The sequence below is a fragment of the Lipotes vexillifer genome, unplaced genomic scaffold (genome assembly GCF_000442215.2).
Source record: "Lipotes vexillifer unplaced genomic scaffold, Lipotes_vexillifer_v1.1 scaffold1139, whole genome shotgun sequence".
Classification (NCBI taxonomy): domain Eukaryota; kingdom Metazoa; phylum Chordata; class Mammalia; order Artiodactyla; family Lipotidae; genus Lipotes; species Lipotes vexillifer.
In genome coordinates this window covers 3124565-3150687 of record NW_006798273.1, presented here as the reverse complement: position 1 = coordinate 3150687, position 26123 = coordinate 3124565, and the positions used below count along the sequence as shown (strand labels likewise).

Sequence of the window (26123 nt, the reverse complement as noted above, 5' to 3'; positions counted from 1 at the left end):
AACTGATCATGTAGCACTGATCATGTAGCACTCTCCTGCTAAAAATCTTCAATGATGTGATGTCTCAAATTTGCTTCAAACAATCCACTGAGGATGAAGGAAGTGGTCTCAACAAGATTGGCCATGAGTTGGTAATTGCTGAAACTGTGGGATGTGTATATGAGGATTCATTCTACCATTCTATCAATATGTGTTTGAAGTTTTCCATAATAAAAAAGACAGTATCAGTGATTCCCTTCTGACCTGAGGATGATGTCAACACTCCTTGACACCAAAAGGCCCTTTATAATTGAGTCCCTGATTAACCAGCTAATTTCAATTCCTCAAGTCCCCAAGCCTTAAACATTGCCTTAAAAACTCTCATTGCCCTGCTCCTCTCAACATCCACCCTCTCACCTCCTTCACCTGGCTAAGTCCAATTCAATCTTTAGGACCCGGTTTAGATGTCCCTTCCTGCAAGATGCCTCTACTGACTACTCAGGATTAGGTGAGCTGCTCCATCCTAAGCACTCCCCTAATAATTCTCATTTCTTTATCTCTGCACTCTACACATTATGTTTGAATGACTTGCTTATTGGTTGGTGAAAGCGGGGTATGTGACTGTGTCTTTCATAGCTGTATCTCCTAACCCCTAGCACGGTGCCCTGCTTTTTACTGAATGACTGAATGTAAAATATCCATCACCCTTGCCATTAAAGAACAAGCACACAATATCACCCTGTATTGACTGTGAAGTCAATGTTGTTTTTCTCCAGTTTCCATCATAAAATCAGAGGTATATGTCTATTTAGGTGGACTTTAAAACTTCATGTGAGGCAGCTTCAGCATACTGGCTGTTTTAATTTAAAAAGTTTTGAGCTTTCATAACACTATAATACCTATGGCCCAAGAAAAATGAGTGCATATATTCACCCAAGGACAAGTATAAGAAAGTTTTTTAACAGCTTTAGTCATGATGGTAAAAAACTGCAAACCCAAATCTCCATGAACAGGTGAATGGATAAATAGTGTTTCATTTATATAATGGAATACTATAAAGCCCAAAAAAATTAACTACTGTACTGCTACACATAATACGATGAATGTTACAGACATAAGCAAAAGAAGCCAGACACGAGGGACTATTGTCTGACTCCATTTAGATGCACTTCAAGAACAGGCAAAACTCATCTATGGTGATGTGAGTTAGAACAGCGATTACCTCTTGGAGGGTTATAGCTGACAAAAAAGGAGTACTAAGAAGCCTCCTAGGATGTTAAAATATTCTCTATAGATGGGTATGGTGATTACTACATATACACGTGTGTAAAAATTCATCAATTCTTAAAAATTCAGTTAAGAATTGTACATTTTACTGTCTATATGTAAAATCTGAATGCAAACAACAACAAAATCTACAGGTGTTCATCCTTTCTTTTACCATCATTCTCCTCCAGCTTGAGCTCCTTAAATCATACCTTAAAGCCACTAATTCATAATTAGCATTTTTGACTAGAGCTATTTAAATAAAGTACTCAAGCTGAAAATGCTGCACATGATTATGTTCTACTTTACTTAAATTCTTTACCTGTGACATACGGGAGTTTATATTTGTTATTAAACATAAAACACTGAAAGTTTAAAATTTTTTCTTTCTTTTCCTTTAGCCTCTTTATCATTTCACCCTTCATACAATAACACATTTAAATTTGTAAATTTATGTTTGGTTACATAAAGGAGACTAAAAGGAAATGAAGAACAATGATCCACACTTCTATGAGCTGCTTCCAATCTTTTAAAAAAATCACCTTTGGGCACAGATGGAAAGCATGTGTGGCATAATGGAAAGAGGAGACTTAGTAGGAGGAAAACTGGATTCTAATTCTAGCTCTGTCACCAAAATAAAATAAAGCTTTCTTGATTGAGCACCTACCAATGTATCAGATACTAATCCAGCTCTGTGAAAAATCAAAAAATAGAAGAGATAATAGAAGTAATTAAGAGTGCTTGGCGTTCTCTAGATTTTGAATTAACACTATTATGAAAGCTATTGTGGTTACTAAACCCAAGATATATTTTTTTAGCTTAATAAATAAAAAATAAAAATTCCTAAGTCAACCATATATGGGTGACTTTTTATTAGTGTAAAAATAGGTGGCTTCCCTGGTGGCACAGTGGTTGAGGACCTGCCTGCCAGTGAAGGGGACATGGGTTCGAGCCCTGGTCTGGGAGGATCCCACATGCCATGGAGCAACTGGGCCCGTGAGCCACAACTACTGCGCCTGCGCGTCTGGAGCCTGTGCTCCGCAACAAGAGAGGCCGCGATAGTGAGAGGCCCGCGCACTGCGATGAAAAGTGGCCCCCGGCTTGCCGCAACTAGAGAAAGCCCTCGCACAGAAACGAAGACCCAACACAGCCAAAAATAAATTAATTAATTTAAAAAAATAATAGAATGATTATGTCCTTTTTAGAAGGAGTCATATTCATGTCACAGACATGTACATAACCGTCCAGTTAATAAACAAAATTATCTTTAAAAGAATTTCTCTCAGGCATATCCATAAAGACAGACTAGAGGAAGAATGGGGAATGATTGTCAATAGGTACCGAGTTTTTTTTAGGAGTGATGAAAGTGTTCTAAAATTAGATAGTGGTAGCAGTTGCATAACTCTGGAACATCCTAAAAATCAGTGAATTGTATACTTTAAAAGGTGAATTCTATCTCAATAAAGCTGTCATTTTAAAAAATAATAAAATAAAAATTTAAAAGATTTTATCTCTAGATTTAAATATCTAGACTGGAGACAACTAGAGAAAATCATAATACACTGTAGTATAAATTAAAGACTCTGAAACTGGTCAATGCCCTCACTGTTCTTATTCTGAGGTAACTAGTCACTAAATCCTTACAAATTGATACACCTCAATAGAGAATTCTACTTTTCTCCATTTTGGTATTGTTGGCTATTAAAATAAATTAACCTGAACCATTCAGTCTTACCTCCACAGGTAGTGTCTGCTTTTTCTTTATGCTTGCCTAAAGGCTCCTGTTACAAGCTATAGATCAGAAACTGAGTCTTCTGGAAGAAACACAAAAGCCTCAATAAAAGACTATACAAGTGCTCCTGATGGATGATATTACAAAGATATTACTCATGAACACAAGCTTCCTGGGATAAGCTGATAATGATCACTACAAAAAAGACATTTTTCAGAGTAGACAAGTTTACAGAAGTAGACTGCTTATCCTAAAACCAAGAGAATACAAATTTTCTAGATGCTTGAAAATGATTGCTTGTAGCACTTTTCATGCTTTGTTCTAATTCATCCTGTCATTTCTCCCTTACCATGGATGATAAATGTAGGGGAACTGCTCTGTACCAGTGTCCTGGCAACCCTACATGTCTCCACATAGGCCACAGAGGCAAGGCTCAACCACAGGCTGACCTAAACCTTAGCAGACGCCCTGTGGTCCCCCCAAAGTATGGAAAGATAGGTGCTGCTGCAAGGCTATTTCTCACCCACCTCCTTATTTCGTGGGAGGCTGCTATAAGGCAATTTCTCATCCACCTTCCCTGCTTCCGGTGAGGACTTAGATTTTCCACCTTGCCCACTCCTAAGTGTACAGCTGCAGGCTTTAAAAAACTGCATAGCTGCAGTATGGAAACTGTTCCTCAGCAACAAGAGTGCCCTACCACTCACATTACCTATGATCCTCTGGCCTCTTTGATTTCAGTGTTATCCTGTAGGACAAGGGACACGAGAAGCTGACCCTATGCTGATATTCAATTTGTCGTCTATGTATGAAATAAACTCTCTGAATCTTACTCGCTGAACCTGTAAGCAGGTGTCACAAAAAACTTGCTTGGGTCTAGGATTTGCCCATGCCTGCTCTGATTGTTTCCCTCAATCTGTATAGCTTATGTATGATCCTCTTGATTAAGCCTTAACCTAACTCCCTACCTTATACCTCCAAAACTAGGTATTTCCCCTCAAGGTAAACACTGGCTGACCATATTGGGGTCATGGAAGAGCTACCTAACTTGAGTTTTTGTGCTTTTATGTTTATCCCAAACTGGACCTTGAACATTTACATCCTAGATGGTTTATCACCATTTGTTTCAGAGAAAGTTTGTCTTTACAAATTACCAGTGGTAAAATCTGGATACCTACCAGCCTTCAAATCACTTTTATCCTTATCCTTTACCCAATACATTCTTACACCCTCTGGAATGTACTGGTTTGCAGAAACTCAGTTTATCCCTTTAAAATGACTATCTACAGCCATGGCAATTTTCACTTGGTTTGTTTTACTCCCCATGCCAGTCTTAGAACTTAGTCAAAGTCTCAACCCAAATACAAATTCCTTCAGGAATGGGATTTTGTACAAATATATGGGCAAGGTTATATATTTTAACTAGCCTAATAGCCTTCATAGTCCTATGACAAACTTTGCAAATTTTAATTCTATGTATGTTATCTGTACCCCAGAGATAACTGAGAATTCCTTTGTTACTTTTGTTATAAGTAATTGCTCTTTTGTTTTTAAAACTACATGTGGCCCTTCTAATCTTTATTTCCTGAATCAACAACAGGGTTTCTCATATTTACTTCATCAAAACCTAACTTGCATATATAAATAAAAAGTATATATAACAATGTAATAATTAGACATTTTTAGATATTTCCTTTCTATCTCCTTCAGGAGACCATGCTTCTCTGGGAGTGTCTGAAGGGACACTGATCTCCCTAGAGAAAAAAAAACAAAAACAAAAAACTGTTACTCCCTTAAAGCTAGAATCCTTAGGGCTCTATCTTCAACTAAGGGGGTCATATAACTTGAAAAATATATCAAAAAAGTGTTATTAACACTGACTGAAAGAATAAATAATACTGTAAAGTCCTAAAAGTACAACAAACTAAAGTCATTGATCCAAGTGGTTGTAGATCACAGCATAGCGCTGGACTCCTTCCTGGCAAGCCAAGAAAAATATACAATATGGCTGATACTTCCTGCTTCTTATGGAATAATTCCATAAGGAAAGTTGACCAATCTATACTCAAACTAAAAGACAACTTGGCTATCAAATGTGGACTCAGCAGGAGCCTTAACATCTGACCTCCTGGTCAAGTGAGGAATCTTTGGTCATCATTCTCAAGTGCCTTCCAGTTTCTCCTTTTAACAGTCATGGCTATTCTTACTTTTCTTTCAATGCCTGGTCTCCAGAGTCAGGTATGCTACTGCACAGCTGTTACTTCATGAGATGGTACAAAAATCTATTTTTATAACAGAAGGAAAACAAAGGGACTCAGTTAAGCCAAGGCCTTTTTAATCAGAGTTCCTACAAGATCGTAGCGTACATGTTAACTTGCTGTTTATATGAGTAGGACAAGGGGAGACTGTTAAAGCTCTGCCAAGTTCCCAACATGCACATACAAAAAAAGTGCTGTGTGTCCTTGAGCCTAACAGACACTTTCATATCCCTCCTCAGACGTCGTCATAACGCAATGCCTGTGCTTTTGTGACAGAAGCAGAAAAAAATCAAAAGGAAGAATTTCTATTTCCCAAATGAACCAATCAGAACGTAATACCTCGAATTCCTTCCAATATGTAATAAACATTTTATATTCCACTTTCAGCATGGAGAGACCCACTGAACTTGTTTCTTAGCCAGCAAGCAGATTAACAGATTAATTTTGCCTTTTTTTTTTTAAGGTTCTGATAGAGTTCTATTATTCCTTGGAAGCTATTTATAGAGACTTTTATTGAACAAACTGTAAAATATGTAAATAAATCACAGTTAAAATTCTAAAGCTTAAAACAATGCTAAGACTAAGATTAGTTTACACAGCTGCACGCCAGAAATCCCTGACTAATTTCTAGATGTAAGCTGCAAATTTGACCCTGAGCTTTAGGAAACAGGATAAGGTATAAGACAACAGTGCTTTTAGGACAAGAACAGATCAGTTGCTCAAGAGAAGCACAATTTTGTTTCTGGGAGTGAGAAGGGAGAGAAATTTCTCCTCTGAGTCCTTATAAATATTATCAGATACAATGGGCAGTACTTGATACAATGGACACTATCTTCAATAGTGTCCATACAACAGTATATCACTTACAGCATACCCCAATATGAACCAAAGGCATGATGCCAAAGTTCAATTGAGAAGAAGCAATTATATGAGGAAACAAAGTAATATTGTCCAAGTACACAACTGTCTGGTGTTCTGATTTAATCCAGGGATGAAAACCACAACATCTAGAGCAGCATTTCTCAAAAACTATATGTTTATAAGAATCTTCTGCCCTCCCAGCAAAAAAAAAAATAAAAGTGCCATTCATTCATTTAACATATTTATTCACTACTGCCTAACTGGGGATACGATGGTAAACAAAAAAGACACGGCTTTCTTCTCTCATAAAGTTTTCAATCTAGTGATGGCGGAAACAGACATCAAAGAATCACACAAATAAATATAAAATAACAACCATATATGAAGGAGCTAAAAGTGCTACGAGTGTACACAATAGGGAAAAATCATGTCAGGGAAGTCTGAAAGGCTTTCCCTGAGGAAGTCATGAATGAACTGAGATGATGAGTTAGCCTAGGAGAATAGGGGTAAGGAAGGGCCTCTGGCAGACAGAGAAAATAGGATGAGCAAAATTTCTTTGTATGAGAAGTGAGGCAGGAATGGAGACAAGGCCAGTGTCACCGGATCATAGAGGAAAGGGGAGAAGCTGGTTCATAATTATACTGGAGTGATGGGTAGCACTAGATCATGCAGGGCTTTGGGCATGTTTGGAGTTTATCCTAGAGAGATGAAAAAACACTGGACGTGTTTCCAGGAAAGGAGGCATTGTAATTAGATCTCCATTTTGAAATACAAATTTAATTGAGAGTGAAAAACAGATCTAGAGGAGAGACAAAACAGATACAGGAAAAGCAGGATGCCACTGCAACAATCCAAAAGAAGCATGGAACAGATATGGAGCTGCTGATACTAGACGCACTCCACTCAAATACAGTCACTCTGTTACTGATAGGAATGTTTTTTCTCCAACAGTGTTGAGGCAAAAAAAAAAAAAAAAAAATTAGCTGAAAGATACTAATATCGAGAAATGAATAAACTATTATCTTTCAGGCAATCCTCTGTGAATATTACAAACATTCCCATGACTTATACCTTTAAAATGTCACCTCATTATTGCTGAGACCATTCCTTTGAATTGGGTCAAGATTTCCCTTAAAAATAGTAAGGATATGAATGAATAATATGTTAATCTTCTCTATCATAGCAGCACGTAATCCCAATCATTTAAGCCTCAAATTATTCAAAGAAGGCATTATAATTACTGATGCAGTAATGAATGTATCAGTCGCATAATAAAGAAACATCTAAATTCAAGCAATGTAACTTCCTGGTGAACTTCCCAGTATAAATTTGGTGCAGAGTACACCATGAAGTTATTAAATTAAAAACCTTTTGAACAAAGAAAATGAGTCCTTAGAGGGAGATTTATGCTTTTATTTAAACACATTTTCAGGAAATAACAAAGATTAAAAACAAATGATCTATACATTCAACTAAAGCACTTGGAAATGGGTAAACTGAAAAGAAGAGTGAAAATAATACATATGAGGACATAAATCAACAAAATAGAGAAAAACAATAGAGAATACAAATAAAACTAAAGGTTATCTTTCAAAGAAGCACTACAAGTCCCCATTCACTACAGTACCAGGTTGTCTTTAGTCCTGCAAGCATTCAAATCTAGATATGAACAAACAGAAAGTGTAAATGATTCCATTTTAGCTGTAGTAAGTTAACTTTGTTTCCCCATAAAGAACAAAATATTGCCCGGAACCTTTCAAAAGCTTGGGGCCATCAGAGGATTATGGATATACGACTTCAACAAATAATTTTAAAACATTCCTCAGGGCTTCCCTGGTGGCGCAGTGGTTGAGAGTCCGCCTGCCGATGCAAGGGACACGGATTCATGCCCTGGTCAGGGAAGATCCCACATGCCGCGGAGCGGCTGGGCCGGTGAGCCATGGCTGCTGAGCCTGCGCGTCCGGAGGCTGTGCTCCGCAACGGCAGAGGCCACAACAGTGAGAAGCCCGTGTAACGCCCCCCCCAAAAAAAAAAAATCCTCAGCAATTTTTCGTCTATACTTTTTGTCATCTAATTATTTCACTATTTGTCTATCTTCAATTCCAGATAATGTGTTCATGATAAACTAATATTAATTCTGAAGTAAAATAACATCTCAATCCAAATTTGTAGTCAAAAAATACAATTATTTTTGTATCATCATATAATACGATTGTCAACAGTTACTGAACACTTACTAGGCTGCCAGGCATGTTGGGCCAGTTCATTTTACCCTCATGTTAACTCTATGAAATACAGTTGACCCTTGAACAACATGTGGGTTAGGGGTGCCGACCCTCCACACGTAATTTATAGTCGGCCCTCTATATCTGAGTTCCTCAAAACCATGGTTCCGTATCTGCAGATTCAACCAACCCAGTTTCCTGTAGTACGTAGTCTTTCCTATTGGAAAAAAAATCCAAGTGGAAGTGGACCCAGGCAGTTCAAACCAGTGTTGTTCAAGGGTCAACTGTAACTATTATTATCCCCATTAAACTGGTGAAGAAAGGAGACAAAAAGCTTAACTAACTCTGTTGGTAGATGACAGAGGTAGAACCCAGCCTAGGCCATCTGATTCCCAGGCCCATCTTTCTTAACCCTGTTGCTATAATAGTCACAACATGTGTTTGGTCTTAGGAAGAAAGTGCAAATAGCTAAACCCCTTAATAGTAGCTGATATAGAGATTAAGAATCTTACCAAATGGTGGATAGCACATGAGGGTGTTTACTGTAAAAATTTTTTCAACATTTTTGTATGTTTAAAGTAATAAAATTTTGGGAAAAAGAAACTTCATCAACACATGATTTGGGTGGTATTTTAAGAGATGATACAGAGAAACTTGCGGTCTGGAAGTTGCATTTCTGACATGTAAAGTAAATGTGCTATACTCCAATAAAAATTAATTAGAAAAAGAGTAAATGTGAGTTACTTCAATTCCACAGGAGTTATTTTAATATTTGTCAGGAAACAGAGCTACCAGGCTAGACCAGGTGGACTGATGATATAGGGTTTTCTTTTTAATGAACAGTCTGTTTTTAAGTGCTCAAAGGAAAATTTTTTTACTGAACAGATTTTAAAAAAGGGGTAAAAAGACTTGATCAAATCATGAGAGCTGGAAAATGGGTCTCCCTATTTCATTTCAGGGTTCCAAGCAAGCTGATAAAAAGGGATGCAGTTCAGGTAACCGCCTACCAAATGAAATTCTCTACATCAAAGTCAGAGAGGGAAAGAAAAGAGAGGAATGTTGGAAGAAATGGAAATTGCTATGTTATTACTAAGGCTTGCCATTCAATTAAAACAAGACGAGGCTAAGCACCAACATCCAGAAAAGAATGTGTAATACTTAATAAGGTAGTTGGCTTTGACCCAAACCAAAATCAAACAGGCAAAAGTCCTCTCTTATTTAATGAGAACCCAGGGCTCTGGCAAAGTGAGGTCACCTGAACCTGGAAATTAAAGTAGGAGTGTTAAACAAGTAACCAACAACAGATTTCTTAAAAGGACTATATAATGCTTTAAACTTGTGATATGTTAAAACTGAATACTTAAAAATAATCACAGTAGGGCAGAAGAAGAAAGATTCTAGAGCCAGAAGGATGTGGGTTCAAATTCTGTTTCTAGGTATATGACCTTGAACAAATGATCTCAACCTCTAATATTCAGTTTCCTCAACTACAAAATGTAATGAATCAATTTACCAGCACAGAGTTAAGGAGTAAGTGAGATAAAGTTAGGTAATTACTTAGCACTGTACCTAGCAGACAGCCCTCACCAAGTTTCCCTTCTTCTTGTGATCTACTTGAAATACATGCATTTGAATAAAATGGGTATGCTAGACTACAGGCACTTCCACAGAAACTGGGAAAGGTTATAAATCCAAGGAGCATGGATTCTAACGGGAAATTTCTCTTATTTTCCTTCAGAGAATAACAATGAAAAACTATCTGAAACAAGTAGAAGCAGAAAGGAATCTGGGGTAGACTAACTTTGGAGTCTGTTCCTGAAGGTATTTCTACTTATCCTATCACTAAGCAACACCTAGCAACAACAGTCTGTGTGAAAGCTTCCATACTTCCAAAGTCTCCTGAACGCAGCAAGACACAAGATGGAGTATAATACCTAGTATTCAGAGGGATTATGATGACAATACATATTCATGACGATCCTAAGTAACTAAGAAAAAGCTAAATCAGTAACTGTCTATTTAGTAAGACAGGAAGGCATGCCATGTATTTTTTTTAAGAGTTCCTTCAAAAAAATTCACAAATTTGGTTTCTGATAAAATTTTTGTTAATGCTTAATTCCCTGCCCCCATCCAATGCCAGCTAGAATAGGTACTGCTGTGTATTAATTTATGAAATTAATTTTTTAACACATCCTTAAACTTGTATGTTTAACATCATGAAGGAAAACCACACCATTCCTCAAACATCCTTTATGCCATGAGCAGAGACTATAACATAATTTAAACTGAACTAGCTTGCCATAGTTTTTTTTGAGACTACATTTAAAAAATTCCTTTTTTTGGCCCCGCCATGTGGCTTGCATGATCTTGGTTCCCCGACAAGGGAATGAACCCAGACCACGGTAGTGAAAGCCCAGAATGCTAACCACTAGGCCTCTCCCTAAAATTCTTTTTTATATTTCATTCACTATCTTTGCTATCTCACTAAGCTAAAATTCATTTACTTTCATTCCCTTTCAATTTATCCTTTTGATTTAGGTCCTCTGATGTTGACCAGAGAAGCTAGAAATCCAACAGAAACAAATCTCAGCAAATAAAATACCCTTAGAATTTGAAAGCCAGAAAACAATCTTCTAGACATCATGATATCAAAACAAAAGTTGAAGAAGTCTTGTTGAATGAATCTATAATGAGCTGTGGGTAAAACTGCCTGTGACCCAATAATATCCAAAAAGGATACGTGGTATATGTGTCCAATATCCCAAATTAACTGATAACCAGATTAACTATAATACGAGGAACTGGGGCTCCAGGATTTGGGGAGTGTGGTAGGAGTATATATATATTTTTAAATCCAAAATAGGCTTTGCCTGAAGTATCCAACTAAAGTACCTTTCTTCGTTCTACCTTGGCCTGCTTCAAGTCAGCTCTGGTATCCCTGAATGTGACATGATCAGGGATTGTGTGATCATTAGTTTAGTGTAACAAGGTCATATATTAAAAGGCCGTATCAAGTGAATTTATTGTTAGTATCTGAATATTCATTTTCCAAGAAGGTATTTCAGGTACAATTTAGAACTAGAATCTCCTTGTGTGCTTTATATATTGACATTTTATGAATTAGATGAAGTATAAACGTACATTATTAATGCAAGAGAAAAATGTCACAATTGATGATTATGAAAGCTATTTTACGTACAAAAGAAATTTTCAAATAGTCAAATAGAAAAATAGAGTAATAATATTACAAGAGTGAGTTAGCTGATGACTTTAGAAAGAATATTATATCCCTTTTGAACTGACAAATAATAAAAATTTAAATAAAAAATGCAAAGTAGAATAATAGAAATTATATGTCATAATTCTAACTTTGTTCAATTATTTGGCATACTAATATCGACATCATTCAACAAAATAACTTCTAAAGACTATGTTTAGTTTTTAATTATTTAATTCCATAAATCTTTCAAGAAAAAAATCCCATTTGGGAATTCACATCTTTTATGGATAAATGAAAAACAGAATGTTAACTTTGCTACCTCAGAATTTCACGAGGAGAAAAAACTCCAGTTATGTGCAACATAATCAATCATGTTTGCCCAAGAGAGTTAAAAAAATATAAAAAAGAAAATGTTAGAGGAAAAAAAATTCCCACAACTATCTTGAATTCCACTAATCTCAGTTGAAAATGACCCTCCATTCACTATCATGTGCATTACAGTAATCACAGGAGCACCTAACAAGAGGCAGTGCTGAAAATTATTGTTACTGTACTGTAATGTCCTATTTTAAAAATTAGATCACTAAAATTTCTAATAATAAATTGTAATAATTTGAGGGACAATATTTCAGATTTATTCACGTATTTCAAAAGTTTAATCTATGGCTTCAGCCCTAGCTTTAGTCAAATACTGGTTTTCACACTTGGACATTTGGCATTCGGGAAAAAAAAAGGTGTATATATATAATATATATAAAGTCAAATATGTAGGTATTTCTAACTTAGATGCGTTATTCTATTTCATTTCCATTTGCTTGCACAAAACATAATTTTAAAAGAGACTCCTATGTACTCCAAGGGTGTAGAAAAGAAATCAACCTACAACCTCCTTTATAGGCCAAAGAGTAGAGGTTATAAAGAACTTAACCCCACACACAAGTACCAGTGATCTAACATTTTATTGTCAGCTGCAAGTATTCAAGGAAAATCCAAGCAAAGAGGTAACGGTTCTTCTGACCTCTTACGAATTTTCAATGAATTCCCTTAAGTTTGAAACTTGTGTTTTCTATAGTTAAAAATTTGTAGATTTAAGTTAATTTAACTGGTTTCATAATCCCTTTTAAAATAATGTGAAAAAAGTAATATTCTTTATAAATTCAATTTTTAATGTTTTAAGATTTAGAAAAACCCTGTCATCTAAGATGAATTTATAATGAACTACGATGAAATTGCCTGTGATCAATACCTCAAAAAAAAAAAAAACCCAAAAAAAAAACACTTTTAAGTGTCCCAAATCCAACCCAACATCTGATACCAGATTTCCTGTCTTTATGACAAAATGGAGGCAACATAAACAGCACTGAAACTGAATGCTGTAAGACACAGATTGTGCTTCTCAGCTGCTTAGCCACCTTGGGCAGGTTATTTACCCTCTAAATCTGTTTCCGAAACTATAAAATGAAGACATTAATATCTGTTCTTTCTATATGGACCAAATGAATTCAAGTACATTAATTATAAACAGCAACATATGTATAATATTGAGTATCATGAATTCTAAATCTAGGTTCTTTATTTTTGTACCACTTTTATAAACAGATTGTTATTTTTATGTGGTTTTACGTTATAATTTTAATGATAATTAACTTAGGACACCTTAAAAACTCCTCGTTTTACATGACTAAATTGGCATTCTGATATATATATACATTCTCATGTGATGAAGATGTCAATTCTACCATAAAAGTGTGGGCTCTAGAGTCATTATTTGAGTTCCCACTGATTTACTCTGTGAATTTGGGAAATTTACCAATCTCTTGTTTACTGGAGTCAATGCCTTCCCTCACTAGGCAATTAGTTAATTTATTCTTCCAGTTTCATTGAGATATAATTGACATACAGCACTGTGTAAGTTTAAGGTGTACAGAATAATGATTTGACTGGCTGTTTGTAAAACCAGACATTGTGTAGGACATCAAAGTGAACTCTGATGTAAGAAAAGGCATCTGCAACTTTTTAAATGAAAATTATTGACTTCTTAAAGTAGGAAGGGACATTGGAAGTAATCTAGTTCAACTACCTTATTTCACAAATAAGAAAAATAATCATGAAAAAGAAGAGAGCATTAACCAAGCTAGAGGAAAAACTAGGATCAGAACCAAGGTTTCATTCAGAAAACGGAGCTCTCTTAAATATACCACATTTCAATCCCAAACAATTCAAGAAGTAAAGGCTAGAACTTACTGGATTACTTCCCCATGCAAACTTAATAAAGAGTTAAAAATAACACTGCAGGTAGGAGTTTGCATTCTGGATCCTTACCTAGGCTCTACCTGTGGATCTCAGAGAAATTACTGAACATTGCAATACTATATTACCTCATGGGATTAATGTGCGAATCAAAGGAAAGCCCTGTTACAAATGCAAAGTGTAATCATCTTCACCCTCACCTCTTCATACTCTCCGGTGTAAGGTTTCAATCGCTATGTGGGGGAGGGAAAGGAAGGGGAGGGAAAGGAAGGGGAAATATAAACTACTACAATTCTGACTAGCTGGAGTTTTGGTGATCTCGGTTTACATGAGGAAGGAAAGCGGGGAGAGGAGGGAAAGAAGGTGGGAAGGTTGTTCATCATGGGCAAAGAACAGCTTCCTCCCAAAGGAAAGTATTACCCATACCTCCTATCAGTTAGACTCTGAGAATCACAAGCTCTCATACTGATCATGTTAAAATTATCCTTTTCCCCAGTGTAGGCCCTTAAAACTTTCTACCTTTAGCATATTTCAAAAAATATGTAACAATTACTTGGGCATATATTTATCTTTCCTTCTCAACTGTAGATGTGTCCAGAGCAGGGCCTCATAGTATTTAGCCTTTAAGAGTTATCTGTGAGTTGTTTTAATTAGGTCAACATCCAGCTGAAGTATAGCTAGGTGGCTGGAGCTGTGCCTAAGAACTGGCTGAAAGGGAAGAACTGAATGCAAAGAGAGACAAGAACTTTATCTCCCTTTGACTTGCTCCAACTCCTTCTCCACCTCTATTAATTAATTCTAAAGATCTATGCATAAATCCTCTTCTAACAGTCTACATAGTCACAAGTTCATTTATAGGTATTTTTATATTAATAACACTTTATAAAAATACAATGTTTTCACTCCAGGCATGAAAATATTTAAAGGAAAGTACAAATGGGTTTTTTTTTTAAAGTTAACTCATTTGGCAAACAAATCTTATGCAAAATGTTCGCCACATAAAACATGTACAAGGAAACAATTTTTTAAGAGAAAAAATTGTGCATTCTGTGAATTTCCATTTACATGTAGAATCTCATTCTCAGGTAAGGCCACCATAGTAATATTTTAATTTGTATAATTATAGCAGTTGTAAATAAAAATCATAGATTTAACTTTTTTCCTGTATCTTTTTTCCAATATCTTAATTTTCAAAAATGACAAAAAAAGAATATCCTTGAGACAGTGCCAAGCTCCAAATACCAGAATTCATATATCTTCTCCATTTAACTCACAGAAAGTTTTATCACGGTATAAAATAACTGTAATATGAAAGCCCAGAATATTTTGGGATTCCACAGATTAGTCCATTTTTTCCCAAATTTCTTAAAAATTACCCAGGGAGCCCATTAAAAATACAGATTACCACAATCCTCCCCTAGAGATTCCCCCCTCCCCCCAGAGATTCTGATTCAGTTGCTCTGGACAGGACAAAAATCTTTATTCCTCAAAGTGATTCTGATGATTAGCTAATATTGATCTAGCATAGTGGTTCTCAATTTGATACATGTTAGAATTACCTGAGGAGCTTTAAAAAATCTTAAAGCTCAGACCAATGGAAACGATTTCAACATTTTTTAAAAACCTCCCCAGAGAAGGTTGAGAACCACTGATCCTGTAGAAGTCAAAAAATTCTTATACAACCCTCCTAACAATTAAGAAACTAAGTCTGTTCAAGTTCACAAAGCTAAGTGGTAGCAAAGTTGGAGCTAGAACCACTTCTCCTGAATACTAGTTCACTTTGTTTTTAGATATAGTTGTTTTGTTTTTCATGTAGGTTGACTAAAAAAAGTGTCAAAAAGATAAACCTTCTTGCCTCAGAATAATACTGCCACTTAACAAATGGATAAATTAAAACAAAAAGATTAATCTTTTTGCTTCAGAAATCACCAGAAAATATTGTTTTCTTACTCCTAATATAAAACAAAAAAAGACTAAATACACTACTGCTTAATCCCTACTTCCTATCACCAAGCTGGTTATATATCTTACAAAGAATTATTTAAATTTTTATTTTTAATTTCTAATTCAGTATTTTAAAATTTCAAATTCTTTTTAAAGTCCGGCATCACAGTTCCTTACTAGAAAATTAATTCGATATTTGAATTTGGCAACATGGTTGCTTCCTTATGTAGAATACATAATTCTACATATTGAAATTCCTCTGTGAACTAACAGAGAACAGATTTCCTTCTTTCACACAAAAGAATGAATTTTAGGCTGCATTAGCAAAACCCCATCATTGGTTTGTCCACAGACACAGAGTGGGAAACTTCGCGGGTTATTAGTTAACCCATTCCAAGAATTTTCTCATTTTAATAACAGGATAATGTAAAATAATCGTGAAAAATGTGTCAAGTGCAAGCTCACGTACCCATAATTTTTTTAAGAGCATTTTTGACTTTCTCAAAATTACGACACATTTAATTAACTTGCCTTCTGGCCGTCTACATTTATTATTACGGTACGAAGGTTGTTAAAATAACATTTTTATCCCTCTCAAAGTTGCCAGATATTTCAAATTTCAGTTATGTTTGTGATTTCTGCTTTTGGATAAAAAAAAAAAAAAAGTGTTTGGTATACTTTACCAAAACAGGTCACATTACTCCACAGGTAAAACTTCAGCAATTTGTATACAGCCTAGAGTACAATGTATACTTTTGATTAATGCTATTCACAAGGGAGTAACTGTCGGGTTCTGGATCTTTTAAATATTCTAAATAAGAATCAGATGCAATGGATTTTGTTCCAGCAATTTTAATGAATGAAAGCCCACCCTTTCTTTTTTAACGATTAAGATGGATATCAATATGAATTCAAAACCTAACCGGAACTTAAGGATGCTACTTGCGCTATTTAAAATAGTAAATACCCGCAAACCGTTAAACGGAACGAATGGGCCTCAAGCCATAGTAAAGATAAAAAATCAGAATCTCAGTTAAATGTTCAAATGATACATCACAGCATTTAGAAAATAGACTGGACAATCCATGGAGTTTTTACTTTAGGAGAGATCTGTGCTACACTCAGGTTTGCAAAGTCTAACTATTTTGTGTTAACATTTGAAACTTGCCATTTCAAATTGCGAGGGGTAAGCCTGTACAGATACACGGCCTTTAGGAGCTGCTTAACATTTTCCTAGAAAAAGACCAAAAATCCACAAATGTTTATTTTTAGGAGTGTACTAGGGTAGTAGTCAAATAAATCACCAGTTATTGACAATTCTTGGCGGGTCCTCGTCAGACGAGGACGCCGGGCCCCGCACCGGGAACCGCTTCCTCCGAGCGCCGGCTGGACCGCAGCCCCGAGCCGGCGCGCGGGAGCAGCCCGGCGCCGCCGATCCCGCCCGGGGGCGGGGGGCTCGCACGTGCGGCCGGGGGCGGGGCCGGCCGGGAAGGACCCCGCGCGGGGAGGCGGGCGCGGCCGGACCGGCCTCCCCGCGGCCGCGGGCCCGGGCTCTCCATCCGGACGCACGTCATGGGACGGATGGAGCCACACATAGACGTCTAAGTCATGCAGGAGGCGCGCGGCCCCGGCCCGCTCCCGCCGCCCCAGACCCCTCCTCTCAGCCGACAGAAAGACAGACAAGAAGGGTTCCCGACCTGTCGTGCCCTGCATGTTCAGAGTCTGTCATGTTTGGTCAAGAACGGGGCGGGGCTGGAGGGCAGGTCTGCGAGGCCGGCGGCGGCGGGGCGCGGGGAGGATCCCTGCGCCGCCTGCGGGTACCTGCTCCCGGCCGCCGCCGGGAGGTGACGAAGTGGTAAAAACTCACGGTTACTAGTGAGCGACACAGACACAGACTTTCCAGTCTATTAACAACCACGCCAGAGAGATGGGGCTCTAACTGCAAACACTGGGCCACGGCCCCGCGCTGCCGGCGCTGCCGCTTTAGTCTCTATTCGCCGCCGGTGGCTGAGGCTTGGGAGCGGGCGGGCGGCGCGCAGCGACGCGGGGATTTGGACAGTGGCCGTAACGGTGATTTCTCCTCACCAACATGGCGGCACCCGCGACAGGCGACTCGGTAAAATGGCGCCTGCCGCAACACCTAGCCCGGGACTAAAGGGCAGGAGAGATTCCTCCGCGTGCCGCGGCCCTTGCCCAGCCCGCCGGGACCGAGCGCGCCGCCCATTGGAGGATACGCCCCGTCAATCACCTCCGGGGGCGAGCTCTCACGCTTCCTCTGCGAAGTGGCGGAGGAGGCAGTCTCTGATGGCGGTGCCGGGCGGCACTTGTAGTTCAGGGAGGGGGTGGTGGCCCGCCGGGCCTGCAGTCCTTCCGCGCCTCCAGGGCCGGTCCGCGCCGGTCCGAGGTTTTCCCTGCGAGACGCCGCCTCCCAGTGATGGGGAGTTTCAGACGTGCCCTAACAAACGGGCCATTAAAGCCGTGAGCGGTTGTGAGCCCGGGTTGGGTAATAACTCGCGGCTGCTGAGTCGTCATTTATTCTTTTTTTGGAGTCGTCATTAAAAAACAAAAAACAAAAAACCTTGGTTGCTTAAATAATGGGGAAATGTACTTTCTCGTTCAAGGTTGTAGCGAATGTCTCTTTTTGTAATGTTTAATACTCAGAATCACGTTGTGAGGAAAACTTGGCATGTAACTTTTTCTGATATTTAATACTAAATTTACCTACCCGGTTATTAGTTAATAATGACAGAAAAATCGTTAAAAGAATCATATAGGTTTTGAATTATTTCATAAAGCTGTTGATATTTTATATGCAAAATACATACGAATATTTTATAAAAACAACTAGCTGTTACATTTCTTTATACTTATGAACGTGATCTTCAGAAAAAGAATTTTTAATGACAACATTTTGGCCTGTTTAGTGTGCTACCTTAGTTTTGAAGGAAGGTCCTTGTTTTTTATTAACGTGATGGATCGATTAATCCTCTCAAATATCTGACTTCCTTTGAGTACATGTGTTTTGCTGATGCATAAGTGCAGTGCATTTAGAAGCAATTGCAATTAGATTAAATTTTCAATTAAAAAATGTGGATAGGTGTATTGAAAAAAAATCGCACTTTTTTCTTTTTTTCTAAGTTGAATGCAGCCGTTGACAGGAGATGTACACTGATGGATAATTCTGGAGGCACTTGCCACGTTTGTCTCTATTGTAGCTATGTTACTTAGATCTTACTGTAGCTAATTAGGAGAGACATTTCTTTGCAGTTTTCTGAGGACGTTTGAGGTAAACAGTTGCTGATCCTCCTTTGCACTTCAGTTTTTCCTCTCCCCTATATCTGGGGGCATCACAGTCTCTTTCGAACTTTCTTTAGGGTCTTTGGTTTGCTGTGGTGTGGAACAATGAATACAGTTCTCCATAGATGAGAAGCCTCCTTCCTAACCCTTGATGCACACCACTTAATAGGGAATCAGGCCCTGGTCTTTTCTTTTCCCTTGGGTAGCTGAAAGGGAGTGACAATGTGGGTGGTGTGGAGGGCGGGAGGTGGTGCTCCTTTGAAGCTATGTATTTCGAATCTAAAAGTGCTCAGAGATGCTAGATAAAATATATTTAAGTTGAGGGCTAATCCAAGCTCAGCATTCCTCACCTTTAACTGCCTAAATTACGAAGGCATGTATTCATCAGAGAGATTAAACGAGATCATTAGTTTTCAACCTCCTAAATGTTACCTAACATTGAAAGATGGACCATAAGAACTGCAGAACTCTCTGCACATAACAACTCCAGGGAAACCTCTGCCCCAAGAGACAGCTATATTCTAGCATGACTTCTAGCAGCATAAGACCAGACCCTTAAGAGGACTCCCACCTCCCATTAAAACGCCCGTCTGAGAAAGCTCAATGCTGCCAGGAGAATTACTGTTTGTTCTAGCCAACACCTGACACAGGCCCCTGACCCCTGTACTTTTGTTTCTCCTACAATTCAGGAGTGTCTTTCTCAAGGACCTAAAAGCCATTCCTTTGAAATGTAATCATCAGGAAGATAAGCGCCTGTCTCCCAGTCTCTGGAGGTGGGGGGGTGGGGGGGGCTTTACAAATAAATACCTGTTTTAATCACATTCTTTGGAAATTTTCCAGAGAAAAACAAGCACCTGGATATTAGCCCAGGCTTTGCAAAAGTGCTTTCAAAATGTTGCCTCCAAATGAGATTAAGATACTGACACAGATGGCAGGCTCCATCTCCAGAAAAGACAGCGGTGGTCCCTTCTCTAGTTCATGCTCTCTGATAGCCTCAGATGGAAAAGGTCAGGATTGGTCCATAGTACACTTCAGGTGTCTGTCTCAAACGTAGAATTCAGAGATCAATAAGTCATATCACGGGAATTCCCTGGCTGTCCAGTGGTTAGGACTCCCAGCTTTCACTGCTAAGAGCGAGGGTTCAATCCCTGGTCGGGGGACTAAGATTCCCAAGCTCCACAGTGCAGCCAAAAAAAAAAAGTCATCAGAACTTCCTTAAGCCTGTTTCTTAAATACTTGCCTCCAAATTCTTTATTATTCTTCCCCAAAGATAATGAACTCAGAGGCAGCTCTCAGCAGTTGTGAAAGCATTTTCTGATGCAAAAAACAAAAAACAAAAAAACAATAGTCTTTATTTTAGGATATCACTTATGTACACCTGCAGTAGAAATGTGGGTTTGTTTGTTTGTTTTTTCCAGTAGTAGGAATGGTATGTGCTGAGCTCTATATATCCCTGACCCCCACCTTTTAATCTTTGAAGAATTGATTCACTGATTTGTTTATTCAGGAAGGATTTATTGATCATGTCAGTATGCTTTAGATATTGTGCTATTTTCTGAGCACAGAGTTGTGGATAAACTACTTGGGATGTCTGTTCTCATGGAGCTTAGAGTCTAATTGCACTTGTGGAGTTTGCATTTATCAAAATACTAATTGGGGTCAAGGGTGCTTACTCAGTTAAAATTGAACTTGACTGCATGTAATGAAAACTCAGCTATATGGCTTAACTAAAAACAGGTTTAAAGTTTCTTTAATAACAATATATCTGGGGCTTCCCTGGTGGTGCAGTGGTTGAGAGTCCGTCTGCCGATATAGGGGACGCGGGTTCATGCCCCTATCCGGGAAGATCCCACATGCCGCGGAGCGGCTGGGCACGTGAGCCATGGCCACTGACCATGTGCGTCCGGAGCCTGTGCTCCGCAACGGGAGAGGCCACAACAGTGAGAGGCCTGCGTACCGCAAAACAAAAAAAACAACAAAAAAGCAATATATCTGGAGGTAGGAGTCCAAGACTGATGCATGTGCTCACAGAAGTCATTAAAAACAGAGGCTCCTGTTGGCTTCTTGCTCTGAAATTCATAGCCCAAATCTTTCATCCTTAACTTCTAGCTCAACTATCATGTATTCTAGGGCATGGTCTATATAATATCTATTCTTTAAAATGTATTGATGCTTTATGTACATGATTAATTTTTAAAAATATTCCATGCATGCTTAAGAAAATATAAATTCTCTCAAATATCTGTGATTCTGTTTCAAAAAAGTTTATTTTTTATTTTCTCCTCCCATGAACCTCCCAAGCTGTCCCCATCCCAAGCCCAAGACACCCACCATGGACAACATTTCAAAGTAGCACCTCCTCCCGCAAACTCCACCATTACCCTTGGATCTCCAGTGGTTTCTTACAATTTTCTGTTTCTTGTTACTTTGTTAATATTTTACTCTATTTGCTTTAGTGTACTACTAGTTATCTATATTTCCCTCTATCCATCCATCAATCCATCTAATTTTTTGACACATTTACTTGTTTTTTCTGTGGCTGATTTTAAATTTTTCTGTGCTTTTCTGCAGTTTCACTATGATGTGTCTAGGTGTGAATTTCATTTAATTATTTTGCTGGGTATTTGTTGAGTGCCTTGATGTGTGGATTGGTATGTTTCATCAATTCTGGAAAATCTTAGCCTTTTCTCTTCAAACATTTCCTCTGCCTTTTTCTCTTTCTCTTCTCGTGATTAAAGTTAATTATATTTAGACATTTTGATTTATTATTGCGATTTCTAATAGTCTCTTTTGTAGATTCTTTTTTTTAAAGGTGGGGAGGTCTCTCTGGATAGTTTCTTCTGACTTGTCTTCCAGTTCACTAATTTCCTTTTCCACTCTGTCTAGTTTTCTATTAAAGAGTGTCTTTTCTTTTCTTTCTTTTTTTTTTTTTTTTTTTTTGCGACCTCTCACTGTTGTGGCGTCTCCCGTTGCGGAGCACAGGCTCCGGACGCGCAGGCTCAGCGGCCATGGCTCACGGGCCCAGCCGCTCCGCGGCATGTGGGATCCTCCCGGACCGGGGCACGAACCCGTGTCCCCTGCATCGGCAGGAGGACTCTCAACCACTGTGCCACCAGGGAAGCCCAAAGGGTGTCTTATTAATCAAGGTTCAGTCAGAGAAGCAGAATCACTAAGAGATAGATAGATTTACAGACAGTTGGTCTTATGCAATTGTGGGAACTGTTTAAAATAATCTCTGTAAAGTTTTTGTCTGAGTCTAGAACTTAAGATCTTCAAGGCAAGGGTTCAGGAAGGGAAGTTGGATGTAAAGAAGAAGAACTGGAATCCTTAAGGACAAACTAGAACCTGTATTAGTCTCTCACCACATCCAACTTTTATGATGTGGGTGCTTTGAAGGAGAATCTTGTGCCTTTTATCATGGAGCTAAACATACCTTGCCCAGAATTTGGAGAAGCTGAAGGAAGATGTGTGACAAGGTGTGTCAGCTGAAGGTCTGATTGTTGCCCCACTTCATCAAGGTGAACTAGCAGATAAATGATAATGTGCATGTGTTGCACCAGCATCTGTCACCCCTGCAGTAACTTCCTGAGTATAAAAACAATATGACTGCTGTTTCACTTCCACCTTCCAAATTTTGTGCAAAAATCTCTCTGATAGCCCATTCTAACTGGAAACATGCAAGAATAGGAATCCTGCAAAACGTAGAGCAGACCAGCCGAGATGACACACTAGAAAACCACCAAGTACACACTTTTCAACTAGGCACCCATATGTACCACTTTAACTCATACTTAACTTCCATCCAGAATAAAAACAATAGCAAAGTCATGCCTTTGCCTATTATGATGCAGCTACACAATGTTCAGCCAAAAACATGTTAACCCTTTCCCCTAAAAAGGATAGAAACTCTCTTTTCCATCATTGGGTGATGTTTATTCTTCTAGTTTTTCCTTTAGCTCAGTCACACTCCTTTCATATCAAATAACTTGAGTAATGAGATATAAAGTTAACTATTATTAATATATCATGTGTTAGTAGGAGAATGGGAGAGGGGAAGATTTCATATATTATATAAAATATACATATTTATATTTCACACACATGTATGTGTACACATACACATATCAAATTGAGGATGAAATATTCATAACCACTACAATCATTTTTGCTGCTGGCCATTTGGGAATCAATCTATCACAAACATACGTATAGCTTTTTATAGTCTTTATCTGAAAAGTCTAGTATCTGATGCCTTTGCAGGTCAGTTTTTCCTGCTTGCTGATTTTGCTGTGCTTTTTTTTTTTTTTTTAACCTATCACTTTAATTTCCTCTGGTTGCCTGGCTATCTTTTGCTGTATGCTGGACATTTTATGCGAAAAAGTATGTATGGTAATAATTTTTGTTTTTAACTTGGGATCTTAGCTCCCCGACTGGGGATGGAACCTGCACTCCCTGCAGTGGAAGCGTGGAGTCTCAACCGCTGGACCGCCAGGAAGTCCTATAATTTGAGTTTGGAAATACGGCACTTTCCTCCAATGAAAGGATACTAAAGGTAGCTTAATTCAATTTTCCTCTTAATTTTTAGTAATGATTCATGTACAAAAGAAGGTGACTGCCAATAATAGAAACAACAGGGGAAAGTACAGCTTCTCTGGGGAAGATGTCTGGCTTCAAAGAACTTCCCTTGTCTTGTCTGTGAAGTGGACCCTGATTCCTGCCAGGAGTCAAACAGTTCTTCACTAAGAGAAGCAAGTCAGGCTCTCTATCATTGGTCCAACCTACCTTTTGAGGTTCTTTCCCCACGATTCCCTTATACTGGCATTACATTAAGCAAAACTAAATAATTCCCCATTTTTCAAACTGTACTTTATTTTTCTGCCTTGATACATTTCTCTCCACGTGTGACCCGCAGGTGTGCAGCTTCTAGTGAAGAGCCCAGGGCCCTCACCCCTGTTAGTTGCAGCAGGGAAAGAGGCGCCAAGATAAAATACAAACAAGCGTTTCGTATATATGTATAAGTCCTAAATATTGCCTGGAACGTACTCATACTAAAATGTAAAAAAAGTTATTTGTAGCTTAGCCAAAATTCAAATGTAACTGTGTCTCCTGTATTTCTATTTGTGATATCTGGCAACCCTACTCCAAGGCCTCACTGTGGCAGAGACTTAGAACGAGGAAAAACAAGTATCTTAGGTGTATTCTGTGGTTGACATTTTTCAAAGCCTTTCAAGTCTTTTCTCTCAGGATCTTACTACAAGTCTGAGAGGAAAGCGGAACAAGCATTTCCATTCTCATTAACCAGATGGGAAAAAAACCCAGACACACCTCCACCCACCCAAAAAACCAAAAACCAAAAAACAACCACACAGTAAAAAAACAAAACAGGGAACAAGAAATGGAGGGACGCCTACCCAGGTCAGGAACACAGCTGGCTCTGATCATTCTTAAGCCCACCTGTTAAATTGGCCCAGGTTCAACCTTGGAATCACCTAGGGAACTGCCCCAAACCCGCTGATACCCGCACCCCACTCCTAAAGTCTGGGCGTCTTTTAAAAACATTTTACCTATCTACTTATTTATTAATTTAAATAAAAAAAAATTTTTTTTTAACCTTTGGACCCTCTCCACCCATTTCTCTTAGCACGTGGTACTTTCAGTGGACTTTTCGGCCTTAAAGTCATCTTTATTTTAATTTCATTAGATTGTAAAGAGTCTGCAAGTCGCAAAATCAGTCCACCGCTCTGGTTACTCATCTGAAAATGTGGGAGGTAACAGTGTATTTCTTAGAGGGCTGTTGTTAAGATTAGGTGAGCGAAAATGTGAAATGATGCCTGGTACAAAGTGAGCGCTCAAATAAACGTCAGCTACCGTGCCTTAGAAACACTGTGACTTTGATCGAAGAGTTTTCACTAAAGGGAAATAAAGGAGGACTACGTTTTAAAATTCTACTAAATACTCGAGATAACGTGTTGAGAAGTATACAGGCAAATGGCCAGAAGGAGGACGGCGCCTGCGCAGGGCCGCGGGGGAGGGGGCGAGAGCGGGCGTGCGCAGAGCCGGGGATGAAAAAGCGCATGAGCGGGGCGTCCTGCCCATGGTGCGCGGCGTCCTTCTAGTGCTGTGCGGCGCCGTTCTCACGCCGTGCCTGTTCCTCGGTAGCTGTCGGGCTCTGACGAGAATGATGGATTTTGAGAATCTTTTCTCCAAACCCCCCAACCCGGCTCTCGGCAAGAAGCCCGCCACGGACCCTGACCAAAGGTGACCCCCGGTCTTTTCATGCTTTGAACGCAGGGGATGCACTTAGGTTCCGCCCCTTTGTTCCTTCGGGAGGCCGCGCTGGCAGGGCCGCCAGGTCCCGCGGGGAGCGCGTCGGGCCGGCCGGGCCGGTGCGACGGCCGGGCGCCCACAGGTCGTTCTGGGGCAGGGGTTAGAGGCCGGGGATGGGGCCCGGTTCATAGGCCGCCGGGGCCAGCGGTGCCGGGAGCCTGGGCCTGGGGGAGCGGCCCAGACGGCGAGGGAGGCCCGGGATGCTCCCCTTTCTCTGCGCCCCGGCCCCCTCCGGCCGGATGGGAACCCGCCTGCAGCCCCATAGCGCTTTGCCCTTGCAGGCAGTCAGCTCCTAGGGGACAGAGATCATTTGTCATTCTCACTGCACGTGCTAGGCGCTTTTGGGTAGAAAAGACGTGCGGTGAAGGATAGAGTCTCCTGATTTACATCGGAAGATCCTAAAGACCATAATAGAGCAGCGAACTCCATTGGGATATACTGTTTCCTTTAGGTTGAAAAAAGGCGTTGAGACTGCCACGGAGAAAATGGAAGCAGGTTAGGGAGGTAAGAGAGGATGGGATGGTAGGGAGGAGGTAGATCCTTTATGTAAGGGAGGTAGGGAAAGCCTCACTAATAACATCATTAATATTTGAGTAGGGACCTGAAGGAGGTGAGAGAGGTTGATTATCTAGTGGGAAGAGTATTCCGTATAAAGGTCCTGAGGTGGAGTGAGCTAGCTGTGATGGGGTGTTGGGAGCAAAGTAGCCAGAAAGACAGCTGACGTGGAGTAAGAATAGTGGGACTGGAAAAGTGGAACTCGAGAGGTA

At 39.3% G+C, this 26123-nt stretch overlaps 2 protein-coding genes across 2 annotated transcripts in view; one reads left to right on the top strand and one right to left on the bottom strand.

Moving 5' to 3' along the window:
* ZC3H6 (zinc finger CCCH-type containing 6) overlaps positions 1–13996 on the bottom strand; it is a 48228-nt gene extending 34232 nt beyond the window's left edge. The window contains exon 1 of the mRNA XM_007470237.1: positions 13989–13996. Coding sequence (XP_007470299.1) covers positions 13989–13996 — 8 coding nt within the window. The remainder of the gene's footprint in view (positions 1–13988) is intronic.
* Positions 13997–25160: 11164 nt separating this feature from the next.
* The window catches only part of ZC3H8 (zinc finger CCCH-type containing 8), a 35124-nt gene continuing 34161 nt past the window's right edge, over positions 25161–26123 (top strand). Inside the window, exon 1 of the mRNA XM_007470222.1 lies at positions 25161–25287. Within this exon, the coding sequence (XP_007470284.1) occupies positions 25208–25287 (80 nt within the window). The 5' untranslated portion in view covers positions 25161–25207. The remainder of the gene's footprint in view (positions 25288–26123) is intronic.